This window comes from Echiichthys vipera, assembly GCF_963691815.1.
Source record: "Echiichthys vipera genome assembly, chromosome: 8".
NCBI lineage: Eukaryota > Metazoa > Chordata > Actinopteri > Perciformes > Trachinidae > Echiichthys > Echiichthys vipera.
In genome coordinates, this window is record NC_139833.1 from 28,483,029 (window position 1) to 28,499,960 (window position 16,932).

A 16,932-nucleotide genomic window follows, 5' to 3' on the forward strand; every position below is an offset into this window, starting at 1 on the left:
TAGCAGATGACATTATGAGCACACAGAGAGCGGTAGAGAGACATGACTTTTTCGCAGATTGTCTGTCTCATAGTCCTGTCAGGATATAGTGACGCTCAGTAAATTTGAAAAATAAAAACATATTTTTTTACAGAGTTACCAACCATAGTTTTAACAGAAGAAATGTGGAATGTAGCGTGTGATACATATCTGAAAATGTGTCCAGTAATTGGAAGAAATACTACTATTTCATTTATTTCTTGTGTTCAGTTGTGTTTTTCCTAACATAAGATAAGATAAGATACACTGAAAGGTGTTTGCAGGACGTTTCTGCTTCAGGAATGGATGTAACTAAAAGTGTTCGCATAGCAAGTTATCAGCTGTTTAGGTCTGACCTAACTTCCTTGCTAACATCTGTTCTACAGAACCTCCGGCAGCAAATCCTGGAGCTGCTGGGTCCAATTTCCATGAACCATGGTGCTCACTTCATGGCAGCAATTGCCTATGTTTGGAATGAGAGGAAACAGGTCAAGACTCCAGTCAGAAATAAGGTGGGTGTTCTAAAAAACAGTGGGTAAAAAAAAAAGTATGCTTACCCTTTTGATGTTATAAGGTTGTATTGTTTTAAAGCCTGCATTGAAAACCATGCTGGCCAAAGTAGTCATTCACATATTCATTTCTGTTTACGTTTTAAGGTAAAATGTATTTTAAGAGCGAATTAACACAAAGCTAAAAAGCAGTGTTTTGCCGCCCTCTCTGGTTAAAGGCCTGTTTCACCTTTGAGCACACCCAGCAGTGATTCTGGGCGAAGTCTACATATGAATGCAGATAAATTACGAAAAAAGCTAAATTGTCATCAGATGATAGCCAGTCTGTTCCATGATTCCATTTCGGGCAGTGTGTTCTGCCTCTTTTGCTTTCTACACAGACTGTTTACCTGCATGTACCCAAAGCATGCTCAAATGTGATCCATACTACTCAGACTACAAATTGAAAAACCAGACAACTTCTACCCAAATCTTGTCCTGTTGCCTGCAAATTCTACATTCCTTTGCATAATATGTTTACAGAGATAAGGCGGTTGTGGTCATAAGTGTACTCTGTTGCACCTGTGACTACACCCCACAGTTATGTGGATTTCAGCAAAGCAAAGACAGGAGGTGTTAAATAATTAAATCTTACATTAGGAGTGTGCAAGAGATGCCCACAGTATGTGTGTCTTTTTAAATAATTTTTTGTTTGACCATGTCTTTCAGGTGATTCCTACAGCCAGTGAAGAGCAGCTGCTGCTGGTTGAGCTGGTTCGTTCAGTGAGTGCCATGCGCACTGAGACAGTCATGCAGACGGTGAAAGAGGTTCTGAAGCAGCCGCCTGCTATTGCAAAGGACAAGGTAGGTGTTTAAGTTTTGTTGCTGAAGTCCATTAACTTAAACAGTTTCCTCCTTAACTTATTTTCCCTCTGCATAAAGCTATTAGACAGTAGAGACTTCTAAGACTTGAAGCCTGCAAAACATACCATTTGTAATACAATAAATGCATTTCCGTCTTTTTTTGAGTGCAGTCTTTTGATTTGATTTTTTTCACTAGGACTTTTTAGTTTCACTTTGTCCATAGTCCTGCATTACATTAATTTATTTCTTTACTGCTACCCCCAGAAGCACCTGTCCTTGGAGGTCTGCATGCTACAGTTCTTCTATGCCTATGTACAGAGGTGAGTCAACTGCTTACCAACAGCAGTGTATACATTTATAGTAATATCTATTACTATCTTTTTACCTTGCATTCATGATTGTGCCCTGTTTGTGTCCTAGGATCCCTGTGTCCAGTTTAGTGGATAGCTGGCCATCTCTGCTGGCACTGTTGAAGGACTCAGTACCATTAGGCCTGCCTGCCCCTGGACAGTTCCTAATACTAGGGTTGGTTTCTCTTCCTTCTCTTCTTTTAATTGTGGTACAGCACCTGAGAAAAACCTGTACAATAATACTTAAATGTATCTGTTTTGTAGATCTTAATGTGTCGTTCACAGTTAAAAGTTCACAGTGTAGTTTAGCTCACCAGTAGAGTGCGTGTATAAAGCCTGGTGGCAATATTCTCCCCTTTTATGCATCAAGGGCTTAGTGCCGCCCAATATTATTGTGATTGGATTAAAGAACTACAAACAACCCACATCATTTTCCCCTATACCAGCATGTTGACAACGGTCTGGCTATGCAAGACTAGTGACAGTGTGGACCTAAAGGAATCTGTCTTTAGACACTACACCTTTTCTACTTCCACATTGTATCCTTTAACTTATTTAACATGGCTCTCTCTTGATCTTTGTTTTCTCTAGAGTCCTGAATGAGTTCATTTTGAAGAATCCCAATCTGGAGAGCAAGAAGGACCAACGGGAGCTGCAGGTAATTACCGTAGCCACATTGACTACCATTCACTTCTCAGTTGTTTGGTAATGAGATGATATTTCTTTGTATTTCAATGACATCATAACTATTGCACAATTTCTATACATCAGCTTGATGTCAAATTTTACTTTCAGGATTATAGAGTGCACCACAGTAAAAAATTATCTTATTGAACACAAGTAAATGAATAGAGCTTGTGCATTCAGGATGTGACCCATAAGGTGGTGGAGGCCATCGGGACGATTGCAGGCTCTTCTCTGGAGCAAACCACATGGCTGAGGAGAAACCTGGAGGTGAAGGCCTCTCCTCAGATAGTTGTGGATGGAGCCAACCTGGAAGCTGATGTAGAAGGTATGCTGCTGCTTACAATCACTAACTGCACCAAAGAAAGCGCAAATGAAGACTGTATTTGTATCATTGGATGTTGCTACAGTATATAACTGCTCGTCTCTCACTAGACATATTAAACCTAAGAAAGGTTTTAGGCGCTACAGCTAATGTGAATATGTGAAAAATATTAATATACTGTATGTCTAATTCTTTAACCCTTTCCACATTGTATTTAACACTTGCATTAACAGTGTTCTGGTGCAAACAGTGTAATCTCATCAAATTAATGTTGACACACACTTCATATAACCTTGGTGAGCTTCGGATGAAGACAGACCTTTGGAAGTCTAGTTTAAATGCATTTTACATCTATGTCACACATAACAATGTTTTCAGGAATGCATTTTGCTGCCTGATTCCACAAGGAAGCTCCAACAAAGTCAACAGGTTGAGATTGTCACTGTTGCTGAGTTACCAGTGAGACATACAATTAGTCCATTCAAGACTTAATCCATATCAGTTGACTTTGAAGTAGTTAGTTAGGCAGGCAGCTTAGATACTGTCCTTTTATCTGTATTTGTGTTTATAACAGAGAGTTATTTTAATCTCAGCAATGAATGTAATCCAGCTAACTCCGTGTTAAAAAATAATCTGAAACTACAGTGAGGGGTCAAAACAGAAAACAAAACATTCTGCGCACATTCTCCACAAAAAGTATGTGAAATGTATTTTGCGGACAGTCTGCATGCTTCAGCATGGCAGTATTAATATGTTTGTGCTATGTTGCTGCTTCTAATTTTTTGTATGCGTGTTTTTTAGATTTAATGCTCACAGTGATGGAGGCCTCCAGCTTCACTCCATCAGTGTACAGCGTTCACGCCCTCACACTGTTGGCTGAGGTAAAGCACTCATGTCTCTGTGATTCCGCAAAAACCTTCCTAAACAACTGTTGTTTCGCAGACAGTGGCCCTTCATGTTATTTCCATTGTTCATCTGGGTTATGTCTGAAGATTCTCTCAATCACATTTACCAGCACTGTGCACTAACACACTCCAACTGACCAACTCCCCACCTCCATTTCAGTTATTATTTGTGAACCAATGAATCAGTCTGCTGGACTTGGTGTGGTGCAGTAAATGAGCCGAGCTGGACAATTGAAATCACTGGCTACCGTCTCCCATATGGGTTATTTTTGCTCAGTGTGGAGCTAATTATGTAGATTCTGCCTGTGCTTCACTGCTGTTTGCAGCTTCTAGATTAATGGGTTTATTCAAACCAATATACAGTATCAAGTTAATGCTGCATTGCAGTGCATCATACACAGTTGGCACAGTTATATACTGCATATTTATACTTTTACAGCCAAGGAATCATTGTTGCTCAATATTTAGAGATGAATGCCTATTTTCTACTGTTAGTTTGGAAGAACGTCTTCCATTGTTGCCATGCCTGCTCAAAGCATATGGTTTAAGACTGACATGAGTGATGCTGCATGTAATTGTCAGGTGCTGGCTCATCTGTTGGACATGGTGTTCTATAGTGACGAGAAGGAGAGGGTGATCCCACTGCTGGTTAATATCATGCACTACGTAGTGCCCTACCTCCGCAACCACAGGTGGGGAGGAGCTTCTTTCTTTGTATTTCATCAAACTTTGTTGTCACTGATATTTCTTCTTTTAGAAGTTAACATCTTGAATTCACATCTTAAAGCAATTTTTACCTTTCTGGCATGTCACACAGCACTTCAAAAACTTGTAAAATTTGAACATGAACAACTCCACCTCCCTCCAAAGTCCCACCCTCTGCCCCTTGCCTGACCTCTGATGCTTCCTCCTCCCCCGGCCACCCCGACTCAAAAGCGGTGGCAACTGGAGGGGACGCTGCAAGGGATGACAGGCAGGAAGCCCGGCAAATCATTTTATTGGACCAAATAACATTTTTGGTCAGACTTTTATCAGAAATATATGAGAATTGAATATTGACGAGTTTCAACATGTGGTGGATTTCTTTTAAATTTTAGTGGGCCATACACTTATTAGGAGCATTTTAAGATTACAAAAGAAAAGTGTAAAAATGCCAGAAAGGTAATAATTTCTTTAACTGTTGAATGGCTTTAACCTTACAATCATACACTAAAATAATGAAGTATGAAGGTGAAACAAATAAACACTGTTTTCTGATTCTCCTGGCAGTGCTCACAACGCTCCCAGCTACCGGGCCTGCATCCAACTGTTGAGCAGTCTAAGTGGGTACCAGTACACCCGCCGCGCCTGGAAGAAGGAGGCCTTTGACCTTTTCATGGACCACACCTTCTTCCAGATGGACTCCTCCTGTGTCAGCCAGTGAGTAAGAGAAGAAACTGGTGGTGGTGTGTAGATGACCACCTTTACAGCTGGTGGTAACATGTAAATGACTACAGTGAGAGAGAACAAAAAACTCAAGATGCACTTAAGATCATGACAGTTAACCACTTTCACAACTGGAAATAGAAATATCATCTTAAAGGAGTAGTACACCCTTAAATGAAGCCAGTGATTATACCTTGGTTATTTTAAAAAACATGCTAGTACAGCAGTGTTATAGCCACGACTGATATTCTATCATATTGTGAACAATAAATAACAGTTTTTGAATCAAAGACTAACAGTTTGTTCTCTAATTTTGATTTCCACTGTACAAAATACAATGTTCATTAGATTTATTCAAACAGCTTGAGTATCAGATGTATGAGGTATGTACATAGAAATACATTTTTATCTACAAATCCAACCACAAAGTGTAATCAAAGACAGGATATTGACCGATTTGTTCAAAATGTATAATTGCATATGTGCACAGGTGAAGAATCAGGTATGTTTCCTGTCAGTTTGACGGGACAGTTAACATGCACATTGTGTTAACAGAGGACTGTCTTAGCAGTTTGCCTTGATTGGAAAGTTAAAAATAAGAACTCAGGGAAAGAGATGGGACTGATCTGAACCAACATCGGTATGATGTTCCGATACCGGTGGAATTCACAAAGTGACTATCAGACTAACATCACCATTCCACTTACCAATCCACGCTAGCGTTTTTAGCACGGAGGTCTAGTGGCTGCTCCAGAGAGTCTGACCCTAGGGTCCATAAACAACACATTACTACAAGTACTACTATAACTTCTCTCAAATTCATTTTAGTGATAATAATCTAGTGTTTTGTATATTTATTAATGCCGATCTTCCAGCAAGAGATAGGGGCGCTAGTGGGTATTGCTCTCATTAGATCTACCAGTCGCCACTTCCTGTATTCAACGTCCGACACATACAGAGCTCTGGCCTCACCTTTTATGACGTGATCAAAATTAATTTTAGTATGTTTAAAAACATCTAGTTTGTCTTCAGGTATTATGGAACAAAGCAGATTTAATAGGGTTTTTTGTGCTATAGATATTTGTTTCTCTACAAAGTTCTTGCACTTTTATTTTAGTTATTCACTCTTAAAACCTTATGAAGGAGTTGCCAATTTGCCATTGCAAATTTTTCAAAACTACAGCTGACTTAAACATCCTTGGAATACATTTAAATTTAATGCAGAAAGATATCTGTTATCAGAATTAGTATCGGTAACAGGAGATATCCAAATTCAGTTATCGGAATCAGATCGTAATTGAAAAAAAAGATTGGTACATCTCTACACAGGGACTGTGGATGCATCTCAAAGTCTAAGTGTAAATACATTTTACCTAAATATTGTATCAACATAACTTTGGAATGCTACATGTTAGTGTCAGATGTAAAGGGGGTTGTATTTGTTCATTTGTCTCTGAACTATTACGGTAATCTAACATTAACATACTTTTCCTAATTTTTCAGCTGGAGAGCTATTATTGACCACTTGATGACTCATGACAAGACCACATTCAGAGACCTCATGAGTAAGTTTTAAGATTCTTCAGCAGAGTTTAATTCATAAATAAGATATTAGCAATGGTTTATCTAACAGGCCATTTAGCAGATCATCTTTTTCTTTCTGACATTTGCAATTGCTGCGTTTTTTGCCCTTTTCATGTCTAATCTCCTTCCTGTCTTGAGCAAAACACATACCTACCTTTCCACTCCTGTAGCCCATTCAGCTGCAAAAATATGCTGATGTAACATAGTTAAACAAGTCAAGGTCATTTTATTTAGATAACTCTTTATCACAAATCACAATTTTGCCTCATGGGCTTTACAACTGGTATAGCATACAACACCCACTCTCCTTAGAGAGGGAGGAAAACTCCCCAAAAACCCTTCAGTTAAAGGTTAAAAGCACTCCAGACTAATAATGACTGTGTGTGTTTCTCATTAGCGCGGGTGGCTGTAGCCCAGAGCAGCTCTCTGAGTCTCTTCACCAACAGAGATGCTGAGCTGGAGCAGAGAGCCATGCTGCTCAAACGCCTGGCTTTTACCATCTACAGCAGTGAAGTGGACCAGTACCAGAAATATCTGCCCGACATACAAGGTGCACAATACACACATATACTGTACATATGTAGTGTTGTATTCAGAGACTGTATGCAGCGGGTAATGCCCCACATTATCATTTCTTACAATAAACAGAGTAAAATGAAGCTTAATGAACTTCATCCTCAGGGACATTTTTGGCTTTTTAATTTTATCATTTTAGCTGTGTTAATGCATATGGCATAGATTTAGGCAAGGTTAAAGGCCATCAACACCAAGAACTATAACAATATAATGATCATCATTCACCACTGTTGTCGTTATAGTCATGGTGTGGACCCCAACATCCACTTGAGTTTTTCAAAATATTTATGGATAGTTATCTTTATAGTTATCCTTCTTGGTGCGGGGGGCCCTTCATTGTTACATTTTTATTTGAATTACAACCTCAGCTCCTATAATAAGTCTAAGATAAACTGTGTGGCTAAAATACAGACACTAAGACCTTAAGGATAAGGACAACCCATTGTTTCCCGCCGTTAAGGCTGTTAAGGCATAAAATCATGCATTCTATTATATCATAATCAATCTAGAACCTAGGCTTGAAAATTGTAATTTTTACTATTTTCCACCAGATTAAGCTGTTGTCTCATGTTTGCCCTTACTGCTGTGTTATGGAACACTGTAGTGTTTAACGCAATGCATCAAAATCAGTCTTGTTGCCAATCATTGACATATCTCAGACTGAAAAAATATTCCCCTAGCATTTACTGTACAGAAAATAATCCATTCTTCTAAAGTAACAAGAGGGAGTTTTTTTATGGAGCTAAATGACCAGGCCAAAAGTTTTAATTCATTTGAAAAGGAAAATTGTAATTGAAATACTTAAATTTGACGCTGAAAGTTATCATTAGAATATTTAGGACGATCTCAGAGTATCTTTTCAAGAAAAAAAAAAAACTACCCTTACCTGCGTGTCCTGGTGGAGTTCTCAGTAATATGTGGAAGTGGGAAACATGAAGTCTTTAAGTGTGGCTGTGGAACTGCACATAGTTTATTGCTCTTATACTGCAATCTGTAACAAGTACAGTCTAATACAGCCTGCTGAACAGGATTTCAATTACATTTTTCTTTTTTAAGTGATCAAAACTTTTGGCCTGAATTTAGCTCCATAGTTTTTTATTGAAGGGATGTACAAGAGTTAAAGGCAAATTTGGGTATATTTCCACTTGGCATATTTACCATACAGCAAGTGTGTCCATTGTGAGTCAGTGTGTCATGCTAACTGCACTCGCCCCCTCTCTTGTAAAATTTCAGGGAAACAAGGAAAGCAAACGTGACTGTTACATGAATGATTTCAGACACTTGTTTCTGAGTTGTTGAAAGTAAACACAGATAGTAGCCCTTTAACTGGCCACTACTCTAACTGCATAGAGATGTATGTTTATTATGTTGTGTGTGTATTCAGAGCGACTGGTGGAGAGCCTGCGTCTACCTCAGGTGCCCATCCTTCATGCTCAGGTGTTCCTGTTCTTCAGAGTGCTACTGCTGCGCATGTCGCCTCAACACCTCACCTCACTGTGGCCCACCATGATCACTGAACTGGTGAGAACTAGACGTCGATGACTGCAGTCTCATTCTTTCTTTATCGCTCACTTACTGTATCTTAATGCGTTTCTTTCAGTCTAATGCAGATGTCAACCTACTCAAAAAAAAACACTCAGACACACTCATTTGCATATTCTACATCTATGTCCCTGCAGGTCCAGGTGTTTCTTCTGATGGAGCAGGAGCTAACAGCAGATGAAGACATATCAAGGTACAATAGCTGTTGAATGTCCAGACTGGATTGTAACAGCAAATGAACATCATAAATGACTTATTCCTGTGTTCCCTTGATTCATTCTCTCCTGTCCACCTCTAGGACTTCAGGGCCATCCGTAGCTGGGTTGGAGACCACCTATTCTGGTGGAAACGGCTTCTCTACCTCCTACAACAGCCAACGCTGGCTCAACCTTTATCTGTCTGCCTGCAAACTCCTGGACCTGGCTTTGGCCCTGCCTCCTGAGAGCCTGCCTCAGTTCCAGATGTCAGTACAGACAAGCCTGGGTCATAATAGACTTTGTGATTAGTTAAAAGTGTGTCTATATCTCAGTATGTGGATAGCATGTAATTGGACATATGAATAAGATATTTGGATATAGCTCCTTTTTAAAGCTCTCGTGACTTGTTAAATAGATGACAATTGTGTTATTTCTGAGTGAGTCCTGCTTCATTACAGGTACCGTTGGGCCTTCATCCCAGAGGCGTCAGATGATTCAGGATTGGAAGTGAGACGGCAGGGGACTCACCAGAGAGAGTTCAAACCTTACGTGGTCCGACTTGCCAAGCTGCTGAGGAAACGAGCCAAGGTATCTCACCCTCCGTCTGTCTACACAAGGTTATTAAATGATGGAGACAAATGTCTACCTCTTACAAAGAGTATGTGTAGGGAAAGACTCATTAAAGGTCCTTTTTTTGCAAGTTGTAGGCCATTTCATTCATGCTATGTTGTCCCCCATCTCCAGCATGGCTCATTCTTTTTTCTACTTGAATACATTTTGTTATCTAATTCCCCCTCCCACAGAAAAACCCAGAGGAGGACTGCTCTACCCGAACCCTGTCCTGGGAACCAGGTCACCTGATGCTGACCCTCTATGTGATCCGCAGCATGGAGCAGCTGCTACCCTTCTTCAACCTGCTCAGCCAGGTTTTCAACAGCAAGGCCAGCAGCCGCACAGGCCCCTCCTACACCCATAACCACGCAGACTCCTCTTTCCCTGGCCACAAAGAAGGACACAAACTGGAGAGCCAGAAAGTCTTCTGGAGTCGAGCTCGACAGAACATTGAGGAGATGGTGGAAAAAGACTTTCTAGAGGGTCTTATCAAGACGTAAGAACACAGCAAGGGGAGGGGGGGGGGATTAACACACAACTGATCAACACTAGTGAAAAACCTCAACTTGTTTATTAAAGACCAAGGAATACAAATGGGGAAAATAGTTTGTACATTTTTTTGTATTTATAATGATTATTTTACTTTTCAAAAGCTACTGTATTTAATTTTAATTATTTGTATATATGGAACAGCTTTGATGACTGACTTTTAACATTTCACGTGAAGATGCTGTGCCATTCCATATTGATGTGACTTAATAAAGATTTTTAATGGGAGGGTTACACGTGCTCTGTCACTGTCGTCATGCCATTTAAAATGTATTTACACTATGTCCCCAAGCTAAACAAATGTCCATACTTCTAATTTTGCCTCCCACATCTATGATCTGGACAATGAAGCAAGACAAAATAGATATTGTAATAGATATAGTGTGATTATGGAACTATGCTGAACAGAGACCTCAGAATGATTCAGACTGATGGAAATTCTTTTTTTTTTCAGTTCCTAATGACATTAACGATAGCTCTGTTCTATTCAAGTGTCCCAGTAAGCCAAGGCAGCGAGCCACTATGCACAGTACCAGGAGCCTGAAACAGATGCAGCCAAATATAATTAATCCAGTATTCATTTTATCTACAACTGTGTTTTTCCTACTGTGACATGTTGTGCCCTCTGTGATAAAGACCTATAGTGACAGCTTGTGTTACTGTCCATGGTACTGATCTGCTTCACATTAGATTTTCTGCAGAAGGTGGTATGAAGGAATCTCTCAGTGTCAGTGGTGCTTAATAACTAGCACAAGTAAAGGTACATTTTCTGATACACTACATGGTGCTAACTGTAAGTACAATTTTGAGCTGCTTGATTACTACATGATCATTGAGTATTTTGGGCCATTCTGCATAATATTACATTTGATACTTGATACACATGTTTCTGCTTAAATAGGTCGAATGCAGAACTTTTTCTTGTAATTGAGTATTTTTACACTTTATTATAAGCAAGTGATCCTACTATCGCACCAGTGATATAGGTTATAGCAGGCCTATGTGAAACATGTGAAAGAATACTCCAGGGAGACCCACATGCAGCATGGACAGCTACGACATGTGCTGACTGGAAGCCCTTTTACATGATCATAAGAAAACCGTGTTAACTGAGGCAGCATGCTTATGACCTTCATAGTGTGGTGGCAGCATGACGGGAATCAAGCTTGGCTGTAGAGGAGCATTATTAACCCCTTCATGTCCTTACCCATCCACATCCTCCATCTAGCTCTCGTGTCCTCCCGGCTCTCGCGATGAAAGAGGCAGCAGTAGGGTTGGTAATACTGCGTCACCTGACTCAGAAGGGGGTGGGGTGAGAAATCAAAATAAATTAATAATAAAACAAGAGGATGTATATCCATTAGGAACCTCGCCATTCAACGACCCGTGTTGCTGTGCGCATCGCTGGGCTGAGAGGGAGCACCCAACACAAGAGGAGGAGGACAAACCGCTACATTGGATGGTGGGGGATGATTGTGATGATGCCATCCAGGACCTGATGTTCCCCTGCACGCCCCGCTGATACACAAGGACTTGCGGTGGAGAGGATTATCCAGGAGGCTGGAGGAAGGAAGACAGGGAGGGGGAGGCAGCGACGCGCATCATCCGGAGAGGAGCGTTTTCGAAAATTAAAGGAAAAAAACTAAATTAGAACTTTGAATAGGATTTGGCAGTTGAATATTGTCGCTTATTTAGCCCATAGACTATCATTTTAAAACATACTGGTATTCAGGAAAGGAAGACAGTTCACGAGTAGAAGAAACCCATGCAAATCCAACACAATTGACTGGGAATCGGCCAATTCCAGCAGTGTTATGCAACTCATATGATTTGCAATTCTATAGAAAGTGTCCTGCTATTTCAGTTCTAGTGCTGTATCTCTGTGGTGCCTTCGAGGGCAGCTGGGATTACTGAGGCCGGCCGTTCATTTCTGTGTGGGGGGGTAGGACCATATAGTGGACGCGTGATAGTCGAGGTTGTACTCCACGGAGGGAAGATGTCGGGTCAGACGCTGACGGACCGCATCGCTGCGGCGCAGTACACCCTAACGGGATCCGAGGTCGCCAGGGCTGTGTGTAAAGCCACCACACATGAACAGACGGCTCCAAAGAAAAAGCATCTGGAATGTGAGTTCTCTCTCTCTCTCTCTCTCTCTCTCTCTCTCTCTCTTTCTCTCGCTCTCTCTCTCTCTCTCTCTCTCTCTCTATCTCTATCTCTATTTCTCTCTCTCTCTCTTCAGGCAGACATATATATCTAAATACACATATAAATGTCTATCTGTGCATCTGTGTCCTTTCAACCCTCCATCCATCTTCCACATGTACAACTAGGCCACACACCAAAGCCATGACGGTTACCTCCCTCCATCCATACCTCCAGTGTCTGTTAATGTGCTTTCTTTTTTTGGGGGGGGGGGGGGTTGGGGTCATCAACCACAGTATGTGTTCACATGTCTATGCATTCACAAACACATTATGCTTGAGGCATCCGCTACAAACCAAACCTATTTCCTATTTACAGCAGGGCTTTAACCGTCATGCTGGCAGTTGAGCACCAGTGTAGAAACAGAGGGAGGCCACACAGCCTAAACCAGACACCAAAGCCCTATACTGGAGACTTTCTTCCTCATGTTGCTCCAGTGATGATAGATCACTGGATAGAGCATCATTGAAAAGAGGTGCCTTTGCTTGGGCTCTTGCCCCCCTGTCATAGCCCAAAAAGGTGTGTGCCACTGCAGCATATCACTGGCTTTTTTCTTGGTGCAAATTGTTGATTTGTTGACATATTGCTTAGTATTCCTCTAACAAGGAGTGGAAAAGTTGTATTCAGGGTGCCAATTCAATTTTAAGAACTGAAAAGAAATGTGGCCATGAAGCATTTGGAAAGGGCATGATGCAAACACATACCATAGATATGCAGATAAAAAATGACTAATGGACTAAAGAAATGTTAGTCGACCTAGACCAAAACAACATATTTGTCAACTAAGAGGGGGCAGCCCTAACATGAATGCAATACATTTTGTAATAGCTCTTTGGTGCATGACCCTGAACATTAATGTTCCAGGCTTATTGGAGCCGACGCCGTTCACTTCATTTTCACGTTTATTCTAGTTCTTGTTGGATATATGTACGTGCAAAGACCTTTGGCTATCAGTTTGTAAAATTAAGGAGGCTAATGAGCAACCATTACCATAACTTTAAGCTAGCAGCCTTTAATTCTAGCACTTCTAAAAGCATTAAAAGTGCTAATGCGCTAAAATCTACATATCGACAGGACAAATAACACGATGTTGTAAAGAACATAAATATACATAATAAACTGTGAGAAACAACAGGGTGGATTTGGATGCTAACCCTCAGGGGACTGCAGGCTAGGGTGGCCATTTCCATAACACCAAAAAGGAGGAAATGATGTGCCATATTGCTAGGCAAGAATAATTACTGTAGTTCACATAGAACTCTGTTATACTCTTAATTACAATACAATTCTGCATGGTGTATAGATGATGTTTGTGTAGCTGAATAGGAAAAAATATTAATGAAAAGTCAAAAAGTGTTTGTTTACAATATTTGTATTAATTCAACACATTGTGTTGTTCACAAACTGACCACTGATATGAATCGGCAGATTGCCACAAAGCATAATATGTGCGGACTTAAATGTAAAAAAGCAAATAACAGTAAATAACATTTTATGTAAACAACAAAGGAGATTGTAGAAAAAACATTTAGATTCAACTGCTCGGAAAGTAAAGTATTTCTAAAGTACTCCAGCCTTTTGGGGACTTGTCTTCACTGTCTTCATCTGTGTGTGTGTGTGTGTGTGTGTGTGTGTGTGTGTGTGTGTGTGTGTGTGTGTGTGTGTGTGTGTGTGTGTGTGTGTGTGTGTGTGTGTGTGTGTGTGTGTGTGTGTGTGTGTGTGTGTGTGTGTGTGTGTGTGTGTGTGTGTGTGTGTGTGTGTGTGTGTGTGTGTGTGTGTGTGTGTGTGTGAAACATAGCAACAATATTGTTATCATCCTTTAAAAATCTTTATTGTTTTCAACCCAATAAATGAAAAATATTTAATGTAGCTCATCAGTGAAATCAAGAGCTTCCTACATGAAAATGTTTTTCTGATATGTAAAATAACACAGAGGACTTTTTTCCAGTGAACTTCTTGTTAACCTTGCACAGCCCAGCAGCGGGTCTTTTAATATCCAGGAGCGATGAAGCTTCACAAAAAAAAGTTCTCAATGAAGAGGTAGCTACCTGCCGCACGGCTGCTGCTTTTGTGCTTCTCTGTGCCCGCGTGTCGTTCAATAGCAGCTTTTCCCTTACTGCGATATCAACATCACAAGGACAGAGTGTGCAGAAGCCATGTTGTTGGTTAGATGTTGTGGCAGGATGGCATGCTAACAGCTAGCTATAACTTTCTGTCAACAAATCCGGCATTGATATGACGTGGCAGCAAACAACTCTTGTTTACGTTTGGGTTATTTTTACCAATGATATAGCAGATATTTATCCGACACCGCTCTGAGCCAATCATTTGTTAGACCAGATATGTTACACCATTGGGCATTGTTACATCTCAAGGAAAGATTCTGCAGCTGTTCAGGACAGGCCTAGTGCCTCGAAAAGGAGGACAAGTACGCTTCTGGCTCGGATGCTGGACAGGGCTTTGAAAATCTGAACTGTCCCGCCTAAAGCAGGACGTCTAGCCATCCTGCTGCAGGCACAAAAGGGTGGTGGTGACAGGGAAAAGGGAATATGGTGACCGTAGAAGAAGAAATGAAGATGGAGAAACTTGAACTTTAACCTTACAGATAGTTTGGAGGCCTCCCAAGCCAGGTAATTTGCCAGATTTTTGTGTAATTATAATCACAACAGGGAACTGTACATGTTTCACCATCCATGTTCCATCACATGATAAGAGCCATCTTAGTGTCATACCTTCATCATTTCTTCAGTATAAAATCTGAAGAAATGAGAGCAACTCCAAGCTTGCAAGCTCAAACCCGGCAGGATAAAATCAATCCACCTGTCTATTCGTGCCCAGACTAAAAATTAAAAGTGAATGATGAACAGCGTTAAATCATAGCACAACAAAGTCAAAAGCTCGCCCACTTGCCAAAGTTTGTGCCAGCACATTTTTTGTGGTCAACAGTCTGGTTATGTTTTTAAACCGTTTATTATTCCCCAAAGCGATTTCAGTCAAAAGCAACTGGACTTGGTTATTTGTCTAGGAAGACGTTTCACCTCTCATCCAGTCCCAGCCTGGTCAGATGCATACATGAACTAATGAAGCCTCGTGGATGAGAGGTGAAACGTCTTCCTAGACCAGGGGTAGGCAATTCCGGTCCTAGAGAGCCACTGACCTGCATGTTTTAGGTTTCTCTCTGCTCCAACACACCTGATTCTAATGATTTGCTCATTATCAAGCAGCTGATGCTTGTCACAGTTTGATTATTGTTAGACTCAAGTGTGGTAGGGTACTGAGAAACCTAAAACATGTAGGACAGTGGCTCCCCAGGACCGGAATTGCCCACCCCTGTCCTAGACAAATAACCAAGTCCAGTTGCTTTTGATAGAAATTGCTTTGGGGATAACAAAGACCTGGACAAATGAAAACATCCACAGGCCTGTTTATTATGCCCATTACCTTTTTGGCTACCAACTACCTTTGGAAAAATGATGTAATCCTTCTGTGTGACATATTGTTGTCGTTGCAGGTCCCAGGGGTTAGGGAGCAGATAACGTTAAAATCTCTGTTGTTCACAGAAATAAATGAGTCAGTACACTTGAGTAGCCGGTCTCATTCTGTGTTGTCATGGCAATCCATTATTAACATAAATATTTATGTGATTCTTTTATTTTCATATCATATATTCATGTCACAACATGTTAATATTATTATCATAAACTTTCATGTACAAAGTAGTCATGTAGACTACGGATGAAAATAATAAATATAGTTGCAGGTGTTATAGTATAGCTCTGGTGACGTAACTACAGTCACTAACGTTAGCTAGCTAAGTTAGCTAGCATTCTAACTGCATACAATGTTCATGATATACATTTACATTAAATTATATATATATTTGCATTCTATACATTCACCATACGTACGGTTTTAAAAACGTTTATAGACATGAATTATGGACATATAATAAAGATATAGTGAAATCTAGTGCTTGTGCTCACTAACCTGTTGTAAACACTGACACCAGCAGCTGAAGTGGACTGACTCACCTGTTGCTCTGTTGTCGTGCTGTAATTGTGGGGCGTTCAGGGACCGTCAGAAAGTTAATTCTTTTAAAGTATGTTTTTAGATATAAAAACAAGTGTTCGGGGCTAATTAAATAATATCTGGGGCTTTTTGCTGCATTCCTAAGCACTTGGATATGGGACTTCTCCTACCTGGAGTTTACGAGCTCCGACTTCAAAGGGTTCCAGACCATTTAAGTTGAACGTAAACAGTAAACATGGACGAATGTCATCAAATACGTTGATAAGCATATTATCCAGCAGTGGATAACATTGGTTGACTATAGGGCGGTATTCAGCTAAAACATCTTCATCAACGGATCTGGAGCCGCTTATGTAAAAGCTCTACATATGGATATAAATCGGAACTACAAAGAGCCTTTAATTCTGCAGCACTGCACTGCTGTGATACTTGAGATTTAGATTTTTATTCCATCAAAATGAAACATTAATGTGTAAATAAAAAATAAACTGTAATAGTAAATTATAAGAGTCTGCAAACTAATGTAGCCTATAAAAAAAAATATATATATATATATATATATATGCTAAGAGATTATAACTC

General features: G+C 40.3%; 2 protein-coding genes across 6 annotated transcripts in view; both read left to right on the forward strand.

Annotated features, from left to right (window-relative positions):
* Positions 1-10,129, forward strand: part of dop1a (DOP1 leucine zipper like protein A) — a 34,997-nt gene extending 24,868 nt beyond the window's left edge. For 3 of the 5 annotated variants that reach the window (XM_083919011.1, XM_083919013.1, XM_083919012.1), the window contains 16 exons: positions 405-530; positions 1,236-1,370; positions 1,635-1,690; positions 1,791-1,895; positions 2,312-2,378; positions 2,588-2,732; positions 3,531-3,610; positions 4,217-4,326; positions 4,904-5,053; positions 6,563-6,624; positions 7,041-7,193; positions 8,604-8,740; positions 8,899-8,954; positions 9,060-9,224; positions 9,417-9,546; positions 9,762-10,129. In XM_083919011.1, coding sequence (XP_083775137.1) covers positions 405-530; positions 1,236-1,370; positions 1,635-1,690; positions 1,791-1,895; positions 2,312-2,378; positions 2,588-2,732; positions 3,531-3,610; positions 4,217-4,326; positions 4,904-5,053; positions 6,563-6,624; positions 7,041-7,193; positions 8,604-8,740; positions 8,899-8,954; positions 9,060-9,224; positions 9,417-9,546; positions 9,762-10,070 — 1,986 coding nt within the window. In that variant the 3' untranslated portion in view covers positions 10,071-10,129. Of the gene's footprint in view, positions 1-404; positions 531-1,235; positions 1,371-1,634; positions 1,691-1,790; positions 1,896-2,311; positions 2,379-2,587; positions 2,733-3,530; positions 3,611-4,216; positions 4,327-4,903; positions 5,054-6,562; positions 6,625-7,040; positions 7,194-8,603; positions 8,741-8,898; positions 8,955-9,059; positions 9,225-9,416; positions 9,547-9,761 lie in introns of those variants that run through there. The other 2 variants (XR_014593312.1, XR_014593313.1) reach the window with 2 other exon arrangements.
* Positions 10,130-12,115: 1,986 nt separating this feature from the next.
* Positions 12,116-16,932, forward strand: part of snap91a (synaptosome associated protein 91a) — a gene marked incomplete at both ends in the record, with an annotated part of 137,927 nt that continues 133,110 nt past the window's right edge. Inside the window, one exon of the mRNA XM_083919100.1 lies at positions 12,116-12,245. Within this exon, the coding sequence (XP_083775226.1) occupies positions 12,116-12,245 (130 nt within the window). The remainder of the gene's footprint in view (positions 12,246-16,932) is intronic.